This window comes from Heliangelus exortis, chromosome 11 (genome assembly GCF_036169615.1).
Source record: "Heliangelus exortis chromosome 11, bHelExo1.hap1, whole genome shotgun sequence".
Classification (NCBI taxonomy): Eukaryota; Metazoa; Chordata; class Aves; order Apodiformes; family Trochilidae; genus Heliangelus; species Heliangelus exortis.
Genome location: NC_092432.1, coordinates 18,827,073 through 18,846,333, shown reverse-complemented (window position 1 = coordinate 18,846,333; position 19,261 = coordinate 18,827,073). Strand labels below are relative to the sequence as shown.

The window sequence follows — 19,261 nt, the reverse complement described above, 5'->3', positions numbered from 1 at the left end:
TTATGTCCTTTTATTTATGTCTGTTGTATAAATAAAATCTGTGGCTGCATAGTGATATCTTCAGAGTATGGATGAATCCCTTTAATAAAGATCTGGGTGTCATATATTTAGTATCTTTAAAAATTAGCATTTATTTAAAGCAAAGACTGCTTGGTGTCTGATGTCTGTTTCTCTTCTCTCTAGAGCTATCCCCCACATTCAGTCTCACCTACAGATATAAATGCCAGTCTTCCACCAATGTCAAGCTTCCATCGTGGCAGCACCAGCAGTTCACCTTATGTAGCTGCCTCACACACTCCACCTGTCAATGGATCAGATAATATTCTGGGTAAAAATTCTTTCTGCTTTTTCATTTTTTTTCTTCCCCTCCAAGAAAATTAAATTTAGAGCCGCATGACACACAATTAGTAGGATTTAATTTGGGGGATAGGTGTAGGTCAGGGATACTGTAACACCGTGACATTTCTGTCCTCAGTATGGCTGAGGTGAGGTAAATTGTTTTGCAGTCTGGTTAAGACTTACTGGTTTATTTGCTCTCACATCTAAGCCTCCTCTCAGGAACTTGTGTTCTTTTAACTTAACAGCAGTTGTCCTTCTGTAGGTTACTATGTGTAGACATTCATATCTCTAGTTCTGGTGTTGCAGTTTTCAGAGCTGCTGTTTCAACCAAGGTGCTGTGCTGAAGAAAGGCAGAAGACTTTCTGTGGGGAGCTTGATAAACTGCATCGTAAATTCCTGTCTTTAGCTGATTTGGAGATTACTGAGTAGCCAGTATGGTGGCTGGTTTAGTCTTTTCCTTACTTACCTAGAAAGCAGAAAATACAGGAGGATCATCTGTTCCTTGGATGTATTTGCACATCTTAAGATACTGCCATACAAAGTAAAGGCTTGCAGACACCCCTTTGTCAATTAAGTATGGTTTTCACCTAGTTTCATTTTAAGTGGAATTTAGTTGGAGTGACTCTTGGCTTTTATTTGGGAATGTGTCTTACACTCAGATCTTTAAACAGAACCCAGTTAGTGAATCTGCATGGGAAGCTCAGGCTCAAAAATTCAGGTTTGCCAAAACAGCAAATGTTACATGATTTAGATTTCTGATATGAGTGGCTTATTCACATTAAATCTTTTGACACTAGAAGTTGATAACTGGAGAAAGGAGACTCACTTTTAAAGGGTCTTTCTTCTACAGTAAAGCAGGTATTTCAGGGGATTCAAGTCCTTCCTGTGTTTCCAATTGGCAGGGCTTCAGATCTCCTCTTGGCTTGATGGTGTGTGTGGAGCAAAAGGACACACAAAGCTTCTGACGTGCAGCTAAGAGCAGGGGTGGCAGAAAGCTTGGTGGATGAGAGGCATTTTTCCAGGGATTTTGTAATATAAAGATGAGAGTAAAACATGGAGAATTAGAGCAGGGGGAGCAAAGAAACAGAAAAGGAACTATTCAGTGTATTCAGCATTAAGAATTAATGACTCGTTCAGCACTTCAGTGATAACAGCTTGGAAATAAGCTGCAATAATAAATTTTTCTGATTTTTATTTTCTTTTCACATTTCATTAAAATTAGCCTGTGATCCTAGAAAATAATTTCAATCTTTTTTCTAACTGCTTTCGCTTGCTGGTCCTTAAGTTATCATGGAGATACTGTGTTTGACTTTAAAGAGGAGAGCATTTATATTTAAATCTAATTGTTTTAATTAAATTTTTAAGTATAGTGAGAACTGATTCTGTTGACACTGATTTCCTCAGAATATCAGTTTAAAAAAGTGGTTTTTCAACTTTACATGATTAATAAAATAGTTACAAAATACACAATTGTAAGTGTTGGGTTTGCTTCCCATATTACAGGAAACAGAGGAAATGGAGCTGGAAGCTCACAGACAGGTGATGCACTGGGAAAGGCTTTGGCATCTGTAAGTAGCAGTTAAAATACTGTGTTTCAATGTGTTCCAATCTTTGCATCCATTATTGATGAGTTCATTCATTTTATAATATCAAACCAGGAGTTTTTATTTATAAAGTTAAAATAATGTACTATGACACAATGCCATACTAGACAAAAATATGAAAAAATCAAGTGGAAAATGCTTTATTTGTAGAAGACTGCCTTTTCTTTTTTCAAGTGATAAATTTAGAGCAGATGGTTTATAGGAAGTTGTTTAGAAAAATAAGATAATAAAAAGGGATTTTTTTTTTTATTGATACAATCAGAGATAATTATTATAAAACAGTAACTGGTAGAAGACATTTCAGAGCTGGCATGATGGCTGGAGGAGCACTTGGTTTCTTGTGTGTAGCAAGAAGGGAGACTAAGCCTGATGTAAAAAAGTACTATTTCTCCACTGCAAAAGACTGATCTGGGTTGGATTCTGCATCCCTCACCTCATACCAGTGAATGCAAATGTGCATATTCTTGCAGATCTGTTGCCCTTCCATCCCTCAGAGGGTCATATGTTAAAAGATTACCAGACCTGATAATGTCTGTAATGTCCATATTGGGTAGGAGAACTCTGACCTGCCGGCTTTGAGGAGAAAAATGTCCCTGTTGCTTTTGAGGATTCAGCAAGCAGATAACAACTTGTGAGTCCAGAGGGCAGTTAACACTCTCTTTTTGTCTGTTTGAGACCTGTCAGGAAAGAACTGGGATCATTTTGACTCCTAGAAATAGCAGAGCTTACATCCTTCAGGCTGTTCATTACTCAGCAGATGCATTAGGATGTCTGCTGTTCTGCAAACTGACCAAAATTTCTGATACAAGTCTGACGTGCTGGCTGGTTAGACCTGCAGGACTTCCTGACATTTTCCTTTTTAAAATTAATTTTCTTGTCCTTTTAGGTATTTTTTCCCCGAGTCATTAGCTGAGAAAACCAGGCTGATGTTTTGAGGAAAAACTCTAAATACACTGAGATTGGAAGTCAGGGCAGAAATGTTTAATCTAACTGGTGGGTGGGCTCCGGTTGTCATAGAAACTTGTTTCTGTCATCCTGTGTTGTTGCTTGGCAGGAGCAGCCAGGTCATTCCATAAATCATTTCTGTCATAGCTGATGGTGATGCATTCCATCTGCTCTATCAGTGCATGCCACAGTCTGCACACTTCAAATCCCTCTCCTCATCCATCTGCTTCCCCCGCACCCCGCAACACGGGCGCGCCCAGCACGGTTCCCGCTCTTGTTGGGCAAGGAGCACCCCTCAGGGCTGTGGAGAGGAGGGAGGTGGTCTGTCCTGCAGGTGAAGCTGCCACCACCGTGAATTTTAATGGCTGCTAAACTTTTTTGTGTGAATGAAGTTTCATTTAAATGCTGCAGTTGGCTTGGCTGTTTTTTGTTTTTTTTTTTTCCCCCCTCAGACGACACCGAACGCCTCTGTTAGGGTTTTAAATGCTACTGCTGCAACTGTTGAGAGGAATTTCTGGTTCTAAAATTCTGTTGATGTACATCTCACAATAGGCCTTTCATGTGAGAAACATCAGAGGATAGGACATTTGTTCTTCAGTTTAGGTATTAAAGACCATACAGAATAGTATGTGATTAAACATGTAAGGCCAGATAATACATTTGCAAAGGTTCTTTTATTTTAGGTTTAAGCCTGGATAATTGTGGTCTTAATCTCAGGGTAGGCAAGAAAGAGAATTGTACATGAAAGTATTTACACAAAGTTCCCAAAGCCCTGTGGATTATGCATTAGTTTGGATAATGAACTAGTATAGATAGAAAGAAAAGAAAATCTGGGTATTCGTGCCATTTCTAATGTGTTTCCCTGAACATTTGCCAAACAATAACCCTTTAAGATTGTGCCCATGGAGGGTTATATGGCAGGAGAAACATCTGGTTTATTTCATTGCCTAATGCCAAATCAAAACACTTGGTCTTTAATTTAGAGTAGATCAAACACGAGGACTGTTTAACTTTGTTGATTATATCAGACCTCTTTGTGATAACTTATGTTTTGATTCCTACCTCAGAACTAGGGTAAAGGCCTTTGTACCATCTCGTTAGTTAAATAGCCACTGGTCCCCTCACAAAAGAAAAGAAAATGTAGGGAAGTTGACTTCTAAAAGTAATTCATGAATTAAGTTTCTTTGTTGCTTTAGACTCAATAACATTAACATAACAAAGCCTAACTGAAATGTACACTGTAGTGTTTAAAAAATTGGACTAACAGCTCTGAGGTTTGGCTCTGCGGGCTCTCAATTGTGCAGCTTTTGTCTAAGAGCCTTTTCATTAGACCTTGGCATATTGGCACCCCGCTGATTGGAATGGACCATGACTGATAGGAGGAGGAGCCTCATTTGTTGCAGTAAAATGAGTCATGTTACCGTTTAAGCCTGGCAGAAGGTGTCAGGGTTGTTCATCATTGGTCATTTAGCAGCAGAGTGGCCAGGGACTGCATGCAGAGTGAATTCTGACCCCGTGTTTTAGTTGTTCGGTTTAATGCAGGTTTTCCCTCTTATGAAGTGTAGCAAAAATACAGAATTGGCAGGTGGAGTGGTGGAAAAACATCAGTTTCAAAAGAAACTTCATGGCCTTTGTTTTGATATAATTTTCTCTATTTTTTTTTCTGTCTGGAACACTCTACAGTTCCCATACTGACACCCAAGATTTATTTTTATACTGATGTACTTTGCATGAATTCCCTACAATGGTCTGAGGTAGTTTGTTCTTTTAAATGTGTTTTCTTTCTAGCACTTATGAAAAGGAGGAGTTATTTTCCATTAGGGAACTGGTGATCTCTTCTAATTAAAAACTGTGATAGATCAGGAAAGGAGCATGTGGTCTGCTGGGTCCTGGTTTTGTCAGTTCAAAAAAACCCACAATGTGCAGCTTAACCAAGTCCCAGTTTATTGTCAGCTAAATGCTGAAATGTCATATTGTCTGTGTAAAGAGACAAGAACCACAGTGCCAGGGAAGATTTTTTTAACTGCCATCTGATGACTGACAAATTCTGATGACTTAAAAATTCTGGTCTCTGCTCAAGTAAAACACACTTGAACTGATGATCTATAAAAATATGTTCAGAAATCCATACTCAGAATCTAAATCTATTCAATTCCCTTCACAAAATGAATTTTCCAGTAATCTTGATATTTTAAGTTTTAATTGAAGCATTGTGTATTATGTTTTTGTCAATTGCATTTTACTAACAAAATTACATTTTGTATTAATAGGAAGGAATTAATTGTTACAAGTTGAGTTTTAATATATGTTACTAGTATATTAATACATCAGCTGCTGAAATAGGAGTAAGAGAAAAATTGTTTGTGCTGCAATATGTAGCAAGAGGGAAAAAATTCAGATGGTTTATTTTGGGAGGTACCAATAGTAACTAGAGCTGAATGCTTTCTTGGTATTTTCTCTTGTGAAGACTTAATTTATAGAAGACATGTGACTGCTGGATTCTTTTCCCTCTTCAAAGTTTGGGAAGTCATTATTCCTCTGTGTTTTCCTGAAATTTTGTTTTTTTACAGTTACTTGTGTTCTGTTACCACAGGCATCGCTCCCCAAAAAGCCTGAAATTTCTGCTGCTGTTAAAGTAGAAGGAAGATCAGTTATACTTGTGTCACTATCAAATACAGCCTGTGCTTATTTTGACAACTGCTTGAAAATGAAAGTTCTCTGGACATTTTTAGAACCTTGACTGTAACACAACAGAGCTGTGATTGAAGGATCAAACCAAGTTTTTTTGATATAAATCCAGCATTAAGAGTGACAATTAAAAGCATTTAAAAAAATCCAACTAGCTAATTTTTTTTTAACTGGGTATTATGACATCTATTGATATCCAAACTCTTTTGTCTGTTGGTAGATTTATTCTCCTGATCACACCAGCAGTAGCTTTCCATCGAATCCATCAACACCAGTTGGATCACCATCACCTCTCACAGGTAGAAATTAACCATATGGTGGTAACTTGTGTGAGTTGTTCTGAAAATGTTTTGTTTGGAATCCCAGTGTTACCAGCAGTGTCTTCCTTACGTAAATACTCTGTATTTTCTATGTTTTTCCATTGTACTAACCCCAGATTTATAAATCCAGATTTGAAAATACTTTGTTATCAGCATTCATTTAAATTCTGGCACCTGGTTTTGAAAATCAGCTTATTCAGGCAATCTTGGAAAACATTAAATAACCATATACTATGGCAGCTATGTAGGTGTCTGTACAGATCTGTACAATTGAAAAGGAATGAGTGGTTTGGTTGGGCTTTTTTTAAGCTATAATGATAAAACTTTACAGCAGCTTTCAGTGACAAACACAGCAGATGTGTGCTCCCTCTAATGAAAATACAGTAGACAATGAGACTATCCAATTTTTGCACAGGATAGCTTTTCATTCCTATCTTTCATGAATGCTTTCATTCTATGGGAGAAGAATTTCTGGCATTTTTCAAAATGAATGCTCTGTACTGCAGCCACCTCTGTCACCTGTGCTTTGTGTGTTTGTAGAGTCAATGTGGGAAGAAGCATTCCAGTGTGGAGATGAACTGTGGGCAGCTGCCTACAGCTATTAGTGGGTAGTGCAGCTTTCACAGACACTGTGGCCTCAGCTGTCTAGTAAAAGTTGAACAGCTGTTCTCCATATAGAGAGGACTGTGAAAGCTCCATTGACTTAAATTTGTTGTTTAACAAAGAACTAGAATTACAAGCAAGATGATGTAACTTTAACCCTGTTCTTTCCTACAGCACAATTTGTTATTTAGCATTTATACAACAGTCTGTTTTCTCATTCTCTGTTTTCTAATGTATCTCTGCAGACTCCTGGCTGTTACTCTTTTTCAAGAGTTTTGCTTTTTTTTTTTTTTTTTTAATAAAAACCACAACATACACTGAAGAGTGCCTAGAATGAGTTTAGCTGAACACTTTTGTAATCCAGATTAATAAATTTATAAAGCTCCTGCATACAAAATGCATTCATATAGATATATATATGTGAATATGCATATCTCTATATGCAGTGTCACTCTGAAAGCTTCCATCATTCATACTTCACTCATATTTAATGGACACTGTTCTGGTTTTCTGTGGACCTGGTGGATTAATGAATATCTGCCATGCCATACCTGAGCAGATGCTTTGGGCATCTTGTTTCTGTAACTGAAAAAAACATTTTCACTTGAGTAACAATGGGATTAATGGGATTTTGGGTTAGTGATTACAGTTGACAAAAAATGTTTTGTGTATCCTTGTTGTACTGAAAAGGCAGATCAAGCCAGGAAACTATTATTATTTTCTTTTTAACATCAAAGCAAATATTGAAAAGAGCTTCATGGCTGGAAAAAAAGCTCTTGACATTTCATAGTATTTAGAAATTTTGAAGATCCCAATTGGAGTTCTCTGATGTGATACCACCCCTAAATTTGTAAGCATGGAAGCACTAGCTAATTTCTGGGTTTAGAATCCAAATTTTGAGTTCCCTAAAATTTGGGGATTCCCGTTGCTGTTGATGCTGATGCCTCTTCAAACCTGCATCAGATGTAAAACTCCAAAATTTACACTTTGATTTGTGTTCCTTGTTCTGAATTCTGATGGCTGGGTGTAGATAGAAGCAAATAATATTGAAATCCTTCTCAGACACAAACTTAGCATCTGCTTTGCAGTTATATCCTCCTGCCCCACCCCATTTTAATTCCACTGATACAGAGCTTATCAAGCCTTTGGTAAATTGCTCCAGTAGTTAATTACCTTCATTTATGAATCTGGACTTTTATTTTTATTCCCAGATGAGTCACTAAGAACACAGTGAAGCACAATGTAAAGTAATGACTTGCTATATTTATTGTTATTTATATTCCTGGTAGCCATTTTCTGTCCTGACCCAAAAAGTTACTGCAGGTAAAACAAATGTTTTATGTATACTAAAATAACATTTATTTGGAACATTTTAGCCTTCATCATGATTTTCATCTTTTGCAGTTAGTTTGTTGTTTATTTAGCATTCTTACTATTATAGATCTGCCTTAGTAATAATTTACCTATCTTTTAATTGTAAATTCCAGTAGCAGAACTCTATTTGCCATTTAAAGCATTAAGAGGTAGCAGCTTCATAAGACAAGTGTCTCATTTGGCTGTCACATTACTGAATAAGAACTAAAAATTTTTATTTATCAATTTAAGAGCTTTGAGAACAACATGATGAAACCCCCCCAAGTATATACATAATTCTATATGTCCCATCTTGTCTGCCCTCATTTAATTTCTAATTTTACACAAAGATGCCAGAGCTTAGCTTCTTGCATAGTTTTTGTGTTACATGCATGTGAAGTTTATAAACAGCTCTGAATGGTGGGAGCCTTGGTATTTTAAGAATCTTCTCCCATCATCAGAGATACTCCAAAGGCTTGGTGGGTTCTGAGGATGCAAAACCAGCCCTTCTGCAGTCTCCTTTGCCTCTGTGTGTGTGTGAAAAGGGAGCCAGGGGATTAGTGCTGGGGAGACTGAGAGTAAGAACAATGCTCCAGTGATTACTATCGATGACCCCTGTAAATCCTAACATTTGCCTGGCTTATTTGCTTTTTCATGCTGCTATGTTGGTGCTGCTCTAAAAGCTGCAGTTGTTAATTGCAGAGCTTGTGGTGCCAGGATGCTTTTTAACATAATTGGTGGATTTCATGCACAAACTTCTAAGAAGGGGGAGTGGGAGGAGGAAAGCAGGAAATCAGTGCCATCTGGCAACCTGCGAAGACACGGACTCAGGGAACGCCGCGCTCGGGAGGAGTGGTAGCGTTACTAGAGGTGTGATGAGAAACTGCAGGCTGCACTTGGGGTGTTCAGTTGGGTATTCCCTCCCCTCTCTTCTTTTTGTTTCCTTTGTGACAAGTCCTGCTTCGAGTTTTGTTCTGGGCTTACAATAAAAAAATAGTACATTTTTACATGTAAAAAAAAAAACCCCAAACTCCTCAGGCTGGGAGTTGAGTGTTTGTTTCCTTAACTGGTTGCCTTTCTGCTTAATATTGAGCTGATGCTTTATTGTAGGAAGTAGGGCCCTCAACTGTATCAGCAGTTGAGCACTCATTAAAGCCTTGACTGTGGTCTTGTCTCTAAAAACAGAGTTTTGACCGAATTTAAACGTTACCCTGAGCCAAAATGCTTTAAAGTTGTTTCATTAATGCTTTGCAAAAGTAAGTGGGACTCCAAGCGTGATTCCTAAGTTCAGGAATGACAATAATGCAGACAGAGGGAGACTCCAGATCCAGACCCAGAGTAGCTGTGTGAAGTGAAAATTGGTAATTATAAACTTACTTACTGATGTTGTTATGTTTTAAAAGAGAATTCCAGTACAGTTATAGCAGCTCTGGGCTTTTATGAAATTGGAGATGGTTTTGGTCGGTCTTTTTTTTTTTTTATTTTAATTAGAAAGGGAATATTTAGGTACTTGAATAGCTATGCAAGCTGTACTCTTTTTGTTAAATAAAACCCTTTCTTTAAAAGGTAACTACTTGCAGCTCTCTGAACAAAGGAACTGTAATGTTATTAAACCTTTTACCAGTTTTCCAGACGTACAGCTCTGGCTGTTATTGAAAGAGCAAGCCCACAAGCTCTTCCTTTAATGAGCTGCTTTGGATTGTATGTCCATAATTTATTAATGTAATTGCTTTATTATTACATTTGTATGGCTGAAAGGAAGCTGTCTAATGGGCGTAGAATTTCATGTAGTATCTTTATAAGTGATGCTTTATTAGTTGGTGAGAAAAATACATGTTATACTACTTCAGACTTTGCTTTAAAAGTACTGCTTTATTAGTTACTGCATTTCACATCTAGTTCTTTCTGAATTTGATATGGTAATCATGGTATATTTGTCAGATTAGAATGGATACAGATTTGAAATTGCAGTGGATAAGTAATATGGCTATGATTGTCAATTTGTTGCGCAGTCGACGATTCTATAGCTGCTAATTTACCTCAAATACATCTGAAATAACAAATGGAAATAACCTAGGTGTATTTTTCCTCTTGTCAACTTGGAATCCATTCTAAACTACAGTGGCATAGTGTAGAATTCGACAAGATAAAGCTTTAGGTCTAGTTTTAAGTTTTCTTATGCAGTAGAGATGTCACTAAAGTTATTTTTCCAGTTATCCTTAATTCAGTGTCTATTTGATTTCTTCAAATATTTGTGCATTTTAACACTGTTCAAGATAAGCCTCCATATACTGAATATAATGTGAAGAAAGAATTCAGCAATCTTTTTGTGGTGACATTGGCAGAAGGCAGGTATTTCAGATGCCGTGTGTATGTGTTTAGTCCACTTATTTCATCTTGAAGCTCTTGGGAGGTGTCACTGTTTTGTCATGGATCAGGTGTCTAACTCTGCAGATGCCAGGATATAAAAATGATCCCTCAGAAAAGCAGAAGGAAGGGATTTGTCCTCCTTGAATACCCATATGTTAGCTTACCTTTATTCAGAATTTATTGGGTTTAATTGTGTCGAGAAATACTGTGTTTCTGCTTCCCACTTACGCTGCATAAATCTGTGCATTAACCTAGACAATTTTGACAGGTGCCAGTCAGTGGTCTAGGAGTGGAGGACAAGCCCCCTCATCTCCAAACTATGAAAACTCTCTACACTCCTTGGTAAGAATCGCTGAAAGCACCACAGTACTTTTTTACTTAAGAGTTGAAGGCTTGGTTTTGTATAAATCCTGCATATCATTAAAGGAAACAGTAGGATAGCATTACAAATGAATTCTTTGCTAACAAATGGCCTGTTCAGTTGAACAATATAAGACGTGCAGGGTGTGTCTTTCACCATCTGTTCCTTGGGCATCAGGCTTCTGTGCTGAGGACAGCTGGTGCTAAAGCACTGTTAGGAGATTCTGGTACCTTTTCACAAATCCATAGCTAATTCTTATCTAAAGTTCAGTCTGGAGAAAAGATAAAGACTTCATGCCTTTGCATTTACTTCTTCTTCCCCCTGTCTCCCTGAAATGGTGTTTTCTTGGGCTTGTTTTCATTACGCTGTCATTAAAGTATTAATACGTCTTTATTTGTAATTATTATTTGTTACTGGGAAATGTTCATTTATTAAGTAATGAAATATTTTGCAAAAAAACACACAGGAAATAATTATGTACAGCATTGTTAATTTTCGTCGTTTGAAGATCCAGCAGAGGATTTAAGTTACTGAGTTGTTTTTTTTTAATTTCTGAAAAAAAAGAAAGAAAGGGGGAAAATTGAGGGAAGGTTTTCATAACCTGTTCATATTTCTAGTTTCCACAGATGTAATTTTTTTTTTCCTTACTAGAATACATTTAAGCTAAATCAGTTTTCTTTTCTTCAATATTTTTGCAATTAAATATAATTGATGTTTACATCTGAGAATCCTAACTGCGGTGTTAAATATTAGCCTTTTCTTATCTTAATACAATCAGATCTCTGTTGCATTAACTTGACTAACAATTTATTGCTGACATGCACATCAGCTGTTTCCTCACCTCTTTTTTGAATTAATCTTAACCTGTGCTTTGCTTCCTGTTCTGTCTTGACTTTGCCAGAAAAATCGAGTTGAACAGCAACTTCACGAGCATTTGCAAGATGCAATGTCCTTCTTAAAGGATGTCTGTGAGGTACTATTTCACTTTAGATGGTGCCTTTTTGTGTTTTCAATTAATGCTTCCTTTGGATTCCCCATTGAAAACTTAAATTAGTGTAGCATATGACCCATCTTTTGACTCCAACATTCTGCTATTTCAGTTTCTAGAGAGCTGCGATGTCAGAATTCGATTTGCTTTGGGGTTTTTTTGGTCTTTTTTTTTTTTTAAAGGAAAGTAATTTTAACACAGACTTGAAGGGAGATTTAGGTTAGACATTAGGAAGAAATTCTTTAATTTGAGGGTGGTGAGACACTGGAACAGGTTTCTCAAGGAAGCTGTGGCTGCCCCCTCCCTGGCAGTGTTCCAGGCCAGGTTGGATGGGGCCTTGAGCACCCTGGTGTAGGGGGAGGTGTCCCTGCCCATTCAGGGGGGGTTGGAACTGGATGATCTTCAAGGTCCCTCCCAACCTTCCCCGTTCTCTGACGTTCCTGCTGCAACATACAGAACTCACTCTTATTTCTGAATTACCTGATCTGTTTAAAGGTCCATTTTAGAAAATGATAACTTAAAGTTTTGTCCAGTTTTTTTTATAATGCAGGTTCTCAAAAAGCTACTACTGCCTCTCTTAATCGTTACCAATGTGGTGAGGCTGATTTTATGATCCTTCTTTCTCATCCTGTATTAGACAGCAGTTTTTGTAGCACTTCCCTTTTTTCCTTGTTCATGCCACGTAATAGAAGCTGAGTAACATTAACCTTATAATAAGCTTCACTTTAAAAGCTGCCACCTATTTGTGGAATGAATGCTACCTCAAGCAAAATCTCCAGATCCCTTTTCTTTTTCCTGTTCGTTTGTAGTGCTGGTAGGTGCTTTCCAAGTCTTTTGATACTGCATTTCATCTCCTATCTTTAATATCTCTGAGGTAGAAGCTGTCAGGGTGTAATGAGTCTGCAGATCTCTCCAGTGATGCCTCCTCCTGTCCCTCCCAACAGCAGTCACGGATGGAGGATCGCTTGGACCGGCTTGATGATGCCATCCATGTACTACGAAACCATGCTGTGGGGCCTTCAACAAGCCTGTCAGGTGGCCATGGAGATATCCATGGTTTATTGGGACCATCCCACAACGGGCCAATCGGAAGCCTGAACTCAAATTACGGAGCATCTAGCCTTGTAACAACCAACAGACAAGCATCAATGGTAATGATCTTTTAGAATTATGTAGGCAAAGGAACTACAGGTGGTGAATTTCAATGGTCGTAGGGCCTGCTGAGTTAAAACTGGACTGTAAGATTAATGTTCATCAGGAAGAAATGACTTGAGATTTTTGTGGAGGAAAAGATGGCAGACAAGTTGCACCTGCTATGGGTTTCCAATTAGAGGAGTGGGGTGGGGGTGGGCAGAAACAAAGGGGAGGAGAAAGATGGGAAAACTTTGACTTTGGCCTGGTCAGCGGCCCATAAAATCCTACTGTGACCATATGCAGAAAGCTGAAACTTTCTGCTGAGAGCATTTCAGCTTATACATGCATTTTTTCCAGATGTGTAATAATTGGCAGAACAGTTTTCTCCTTGAAATGGTGAATAGGGAAATTGAATGGGAAAAGCAGTCAAGAAGGACTGAATTTCAAGTGTTCTGGTCTGGAAAAGCTGTTTATTGCAAATTGGAACTAGTCTTCAATAGCAGATGCTGGCAGAGGGCTGGGAGGAAGCTGTTGGAATGTGGAACCATAGTGTGCGCAAACTCAAAATTTAAACCTTTTTTTCCTAAATGAAAAGGAGTTTGAGCACAGCTGTAGTGTAAGTAACAGCGAAGAGGAAGCAACTTCTGGATTAATCCCCAAGAAGAGTGAAATAATTCAATCCATCTCTTTTAGTTTCTTTTCAAATGTGAACTGTTCTGAAAAAATGCAGTCGAGCTTTTCATAGATCAGAAATATGTTAAAAGCATTATACAGAAAACGAAATCTATTTGTAGCATTGCTTACTTCCCTTTTTGTCCCTTTCCATTCCTCCCTTCTCAAAAATATTTAAAGGAAAAAAAGCTTTTTAAAACATGCTTATTTTAGTGGTGCCATGTGTTTGCATGTTTACAGCGTAATTTTAAAGACCAGTTACATGCTGTGAAATTTTCTGTTGTAAAACAGATTCACAGCTGGGTACTGTGTGATCAAGGCAAAATTTCACCTATCATCAAAATAATTAGGTACCCCAATTGCTGAAGGGTTTGTATTCTATAAAACAGAATTAGTTCCAGGCTCTCCCATTTGCACGTCACACATCCATTTATATTAATTTCAGAACCACTGCAGTAAACATCAAAAAGAACTGGTGACTTTCTATAAGCTGTGTGTGTCTGGGGGCTCTGGGGAGGGGGATGCTTTCCAAACACACACATGCAGCTTGAGGTTTCTGTACCAGTTCATGGTTTCTTTTAGCAACAAAGGAAGTGGTGCATAAATACTTCAGAATTTAATATTTTTAAATGTTGTTGAAGGTAAAATTTTACAGTGCTCTGAGGTAGACAGAAATTTAGTCATACCAAAGAAAACTTTTTCCCCGCGTCTTGATGTGTTGTGAAGTGAGGGACTGAAACTGCAGTAACAAAATTATTCTCTATCTGACTTGAGGGACTTTCTGATAGTGCTAAGCCAGATGCAGTGAAGTGCAGATAGTGCTGAAATGTACATAAAAATCCCTTGTTTCTCTTTTAAGCTAAGTTATGATAAACATTTTATCAACTCCATTTTCACTAAAACAGATCACAGCAGAAAATTACTCCAAAGTGAATAAAAATTCCTTAGTCTGTTACAGTTTGCTGTAGCTGTGAAACTTCAGTGTAATACAGACTAATTATCATCTAATGATTGATCTCCAGTTCCCATCGAAGGATTCTTGCTGCCTATTAGAAATAAGCTTCAGTTAGGAAAATGAATAATATATTTGCTTTTTAAATTTCACCCTCACTGTGTGAAACAGATCAGATTTGGCTTGAAAAGTGAGGCAGCTGAAGAATTTCTTGGATTAGCCTTAATTTTCTTACATCAGAATAATTGGCTCCAACAGAAGGCATCCAGTCATGGCCTTGCCCAGTCCCCAAAGAGTGCCCTTTGACATCATGGGATGGAGTCTTCAGATCCATAGTGAGCAGAGGCTGGCACGTCTTGCTGTAGTGGAAACCGAGTGGTTTATCAGTGATAACTGCACTGAGGTGTAATCCTTACAATATTTAACTATCACTAAATTTCAAACTGTACTTACTGTTTGTTTTTCTCGAAATAGTAAATATAAGAGCAGAGAATTTGACACACAACTTGAACTATAAGATAGAGATTTTGTTCAGGAATGACATGCTACTTTATTCTAGAGGAGTTCCAGTAAATTTTAAGACAATAGCATTAGCTAACAGAGTGAGAAGTGTCAGCTCTGGTAGGAGTGTTTGCCTGGTTTTGTTGATGGCTTTTTGGTCAAGATACGTTCGTTGGGAATCAGCATTAAATGAAACTTCCTTGTTGAAGGAGGGGGGGGATCTTTACACAAAACATTTTTTGTTCTTTAGGAAAAAATAGGGAAAAAAAATTAAATTGAATTTCCCTTGTAGAAGATGATCTTGGCAGAAGGAGCTAGGAAATGAGTAATTTAACTCCTTTTTATGTAATTAGTGTAACCAGACATGGTTTTATTTTAACATTTGCTTAATTTTTGAGCCAGATTTATTTTAAAACTCTAGTTGACTTCATTTCCTGCTCGCTCTGAATGGTCTTGTTTTCTTTCTAGCTGGGCTGGCCGTTAGACTTACTCAAATAGATTTTTAATATCTCAAACTCATCAAATGTTTGCTAAGTGGCCTTTGAAGTTGATTTGTATTTTATTTCAAGTATTATTGAAAAAGTTAAGAAGGAATACTCTTATTCAAGCTGCTTTTTCTTTGTCATTGTAATAAAATAGAAGAAGAACAGTCGGGATTGATTGAAAATAAATAAAAGGCCTGGAAACTCAGTTAAGGATGAAACTCAATCCTTAAGTCACAGGGTTTTTTTCCAGGTATAACAGGAATCTAAGAAAATTGGAGATCTCCCTCTTTCTACCCTGCATCTGCTGCAGCATAAAAGCACGAAAGGGCAGCTGAAGCTGCTTTGCAAAGCCAACCTCTGCTCTGGCTCAAAGCCCTTGGAGCTGCCTGTGTAAAAATATTTCAAAGCCCCTTCCGTTGTCTTGATTATGTTAACCTTAATGAAAATTATGTTAATGACTATGGCCAAACTGACCAGCTAGTGTGACTTCAGAAGCGTGTGTATTTTTAAATTTGCTTAGGTAAGTCCCAAAGAAAACGTGAACAAAAACTCGTTATTTTTTTCCAGTTCTAGAAAGTTTTGATCGCTGAGAGTTCAGAATTAATAATCAAAACTGAAGCACGAGATGCAGAACCAGTAACAGGACAGAGGTTGTCCTCTCCCCAGATTTCATTCTTGGTTCTCCATGCAGTGATGTGTCAGCAGTTGCCGTGTTTTGCCAAGTTCTTATTTAGCATTCAAAAATACTTCACTGGTTTTCTGGTTTCAGATCCCAGGCGTTCCCATGTAAATCAACTGGAATAAATTTTGCACTGTTTTTTTTTAAGCTTCCAAGTCAGAGTGTGGCTGCAGACTGCCCTACGTGCAAGTCTTGAAAAGCACAAGAATAAGTACAGCTCACCTGGTAGATTACAATTTACAGCACTGATTTTTTTTCTCAAAATGTGGTTTTACTGAGCTGTAACTTTTCTGCTTTTGAGCACCCCAGGCTGTGTGCTGGGTTGTCATTGTGCAGAGAGAAATACACCGAGGTCAGCGGTGGGGATGTTTTTAACAGGTGCGGTGTCTGTGCTGGTTGCTTCTCTGATTTTTCTAAAATATTTTGCCATCGCGACTGTAAACCCAAAGTTTTGTTCCATCTGTCTGAATCCCGTTTGTCCTCCCCGTTGTGTGCCGGGGCAGTGCAGAGTTCCCGGGGTGATCTGGTGCAGGGATCGGTTCTCTCCCACTTGGTTTGCGTTAAACGCCGCCGCCCTCACCAGCGGAAAGCCGGGATCATACCGGGCCGGTCTTTAACAAAGCCCACGATACCGGCGCGGCCGAGGTTCGGGTGTCGGGCAGCTGTATGGTAATGCCAGCCGCGCAAACCCCCCCCTCCGCTCCGCTCCGCCCCGCGCAGCTGGCGCGGCCCTGGCGGTACCGGGAGGGGGGAGGTGGGGGGAGCATCTGCGGGAGGGATGGGGTTACAAAGGCGGTTCTGTACCCTCATGGGGGTGAAACTGTCCAGAGCGAGGCTGCCGGCTCCTGCTCGCCGGGAGGCGACGGGGAGGAGTTTGGGGAAGGCTTCGGTACCGCTTCGGCGAATGTTCTGCGGGAAGTTCAGGAGTGCTTGGGTAAGGGGGGTGTTCATGGCACCAGGGCAGCCAGCAGTGTCCTGGTGAGAGAGCAGAGGTTGTGGAGCAGTGTGGAGGTGTCTGCTCCCGGAGCTGGACACTCCCTGTCCCAGCCACCCCCACTGCCAGGGCGTCGTTTGACTGAGAATTATTTATGAATGATAGCAATAGAACACCAAAACCTTGGCACAAAATGCCTTTCAGAGGACTTAGAGAAATCCCAGGGTTGTGTCCCATTGAAATGCAGATGGGAAGAGCCTCTTCCTGTGAAGTGGGAGTCGAGGGGAGAAAAAGCAAACTAAATTTTCTAAACTAGGTGTTTAAGATATTAAAGATGCAATCTGGTACCTTGATGCAGTCACTTGCTAAGTGGTGTTTATAGGAAACAGAGCTCTTGGCCTTCATATGCAATACAGTGACTCACAGCTAATCTTCTGCTTTGGGGTTGGTTTGTTTGCCTGTTTGGATTTTCTAGTACATCATAGATCATAGATACAAAACTGACCACAACATGAATTTTTAACACTTTAGCCCTTAAAATTTCTGTCTAAATCTTTTATCTAAATTGTATGCTTTGAATTTGTAGGCCTGTTCCAAAGACCGGAACGTGGACTTGAACTCAGTTTTTATTTCTGACCTATTTTCTGCCTTTATCAGAACAGATCTGCTAATCTGTCACTTGTAGATTGGCTCTAAATTTGAAAGTTGCCAGGGTGCTGGCAGCTGCTACGTTTGTACACAGCTTTAAGGAGTTTTTGCCTTTTTTAAGAAGTAGGTTTTGGAACAAACCTGGCTCTGGTGTGATTAATAGTCTGTAGCTTGAGTAAAAGCACCCTCATGTGTTAGGACTAAGCATGACCAGAAGAATAAAATATAACATACACCCTGTGAGGCAGAACTGGGGAGAAACTCTGTTTTTTGGAGTTCAGGGTAGAGAAAGAGCTTCACATTCCCCTGTAAAGAGTTTTTGTTTTGTAGGCTGAAAGCCTCAGTCTCTGCTTCTTACTCCCATTGAACTCCTGATGCTCACAAGAGCTGAGGTGACTGTATCCATAGTAGAACTTCTCACAAACAAAGCCTATTATGTACAAAGGAGGATAAAATATACTTGAAATAGCAACAGATACTCCACAGCATACAAAAGGAGATTTTCTGTAGAAGAACAGATACAAATAGCAGCCCGGAATGATATTAGTTGTGGGTTGCTGGTAGCTTACAGGAATGAGTGTATATTAAACAAAGGATAAACTTGCATAAGGGTATTTATCTCTCTCTGGGTAAAACCCATACTAAGACATGAAAGGTAAAAGCTGCATTAATTACTCAAGAGGGATTCAAAGCTCAGCAGTTTACTAGGATTGAAGGATTTATTGAAAAACAGTGGTTCTCATGTGTAACTCCAGGCAATAAACCTATTTAATTAAAGGCTTAATCTTCTAGTTGACATGTTTGCTACTGTTCCAATAAAAAGCTTCATCTGTAGCCAATTTTTTTTAACTATACAAATAATAGTAGAATCCCTCATCTTTGTTCAGTTTTTTCACTGTTTAATTGTATTATGTTGGTAATACTATAAATATTTAAAGGACTTCTGTGTCTCTAGGAATCAAAAGCTTTAAACAGTCCATGTTGCAAAGTATTTAAATGCAGGCAGTGTGTCTTTACCTCTTCCTTTTTAAAAAAAAACAGTATTTTTTATAGAGGTTTGCATTGCTATTAGTGTTCTGTAGTGAGCAGCAGTTTACAAAGTTGCCCCTTCAAGCTAGGTTTGCACACTCGTGGCTGCCTTACATAAGGATCATTAATTCAGGTTTACACAAAATTAGAATTTTTTTTAAGACTTCATCTCAGTGCTTACTGCTTAGAAATTTGTGATGCGTTATGAAGGAGCAGATTAGGAAACAGAGAGAGATGGTAAGAATAGTTAGATGCCTGGATTATTTTACTGTGATAAGATTCTGTAATGGGACTAAACCAAATGTATTTAGCTGAGAAAGGAGGAAAATGAGAAGTAATTATTGAGGTCAATAAAATTATATTTTTATATTAGATCCAGTTCTTAATCCTGTTTCAGACAAAAAGAAATGAGATGTTATTTATAAGTTTTATAAAAATCTGTGTATGTATCTGTGTACATGAGCAGAGGGTGGAACACACACCTTTCACATGTGGTAAAGACCTTTGTCCTCATTGCTTTCTTTTGAGTATCAGAATGTTCTAAGCACTAAAGTTGACAGTTGTATTATCTACCCTTCAGTTACAAATAAAGGAGAAAATTCTGTAGTGTTCTGTGGGAAAATACTGAATGAAAATTTTCACTGGGTTGCTTGGTT

At 38.5% G+C, this 19,261-nt stretch overlaps 1 protein-coding gene and 1 long non-coding RNA gene across 14 annotated transcripts in view; one reads left to right on the top strand and one right to left on the bottom strand.

The window, feature by feature from the left end:
- Positions 1-19,261, top strand: part of TCF12 (transcription factor 12) — a 171,345-nt gene that overhangs the window by 142,424 nt on the left and 9,660 nt on the right. For 4 of the 13 annotated variants that reach the window (XM_071755083.1, XM_071755074.1, XM_071755076.1 and 1 more), the window contains 6 exons: positions 184-328; positions 1,843-1,907; positions 5,797-5,875; positions 10,491-10,564; positions 11,485-11,556; positions 12,516-12,722. In XM_071755083.1, coding sequence (XP_071611184.1) covers positions 184-328; positions 1,843-1,907; positions 5,797-5,875; positions 10,491-10,564; positions 11,485-11,556; positions 12,516-12,722 — 642 coding nt within the window. Of the gene's footprint in view, positions 1-183; positions 329-1,842; positions 1,908-5,796; positions 5,876-10,490; positions 10,565-11,484; positions 11,557-12,449; positions 12,723-19,261 lie in introns of all 13 variants that reach the window. The other 9 variants (XM_071755078.1, XM_071755079.1, XM_071755082.1 and 6 more) reach the window with 4 other exon arrangements.
- LOC139801155 (uncharacterized) overlaps positions 15,169-19,261 on the bottom strand; it is a 48,481-nt gene continuing 44,388 nt past the window's right edge. The window contains exon 7 of the long non-coding RNA XR_011728080.1: positions 15,169-17,192. This is a non-coding gene — a long non-coding RNA (uncharacterized lncRNA). The remainder of the gene's footprint in view (positions 17,193-19,261) is intronic.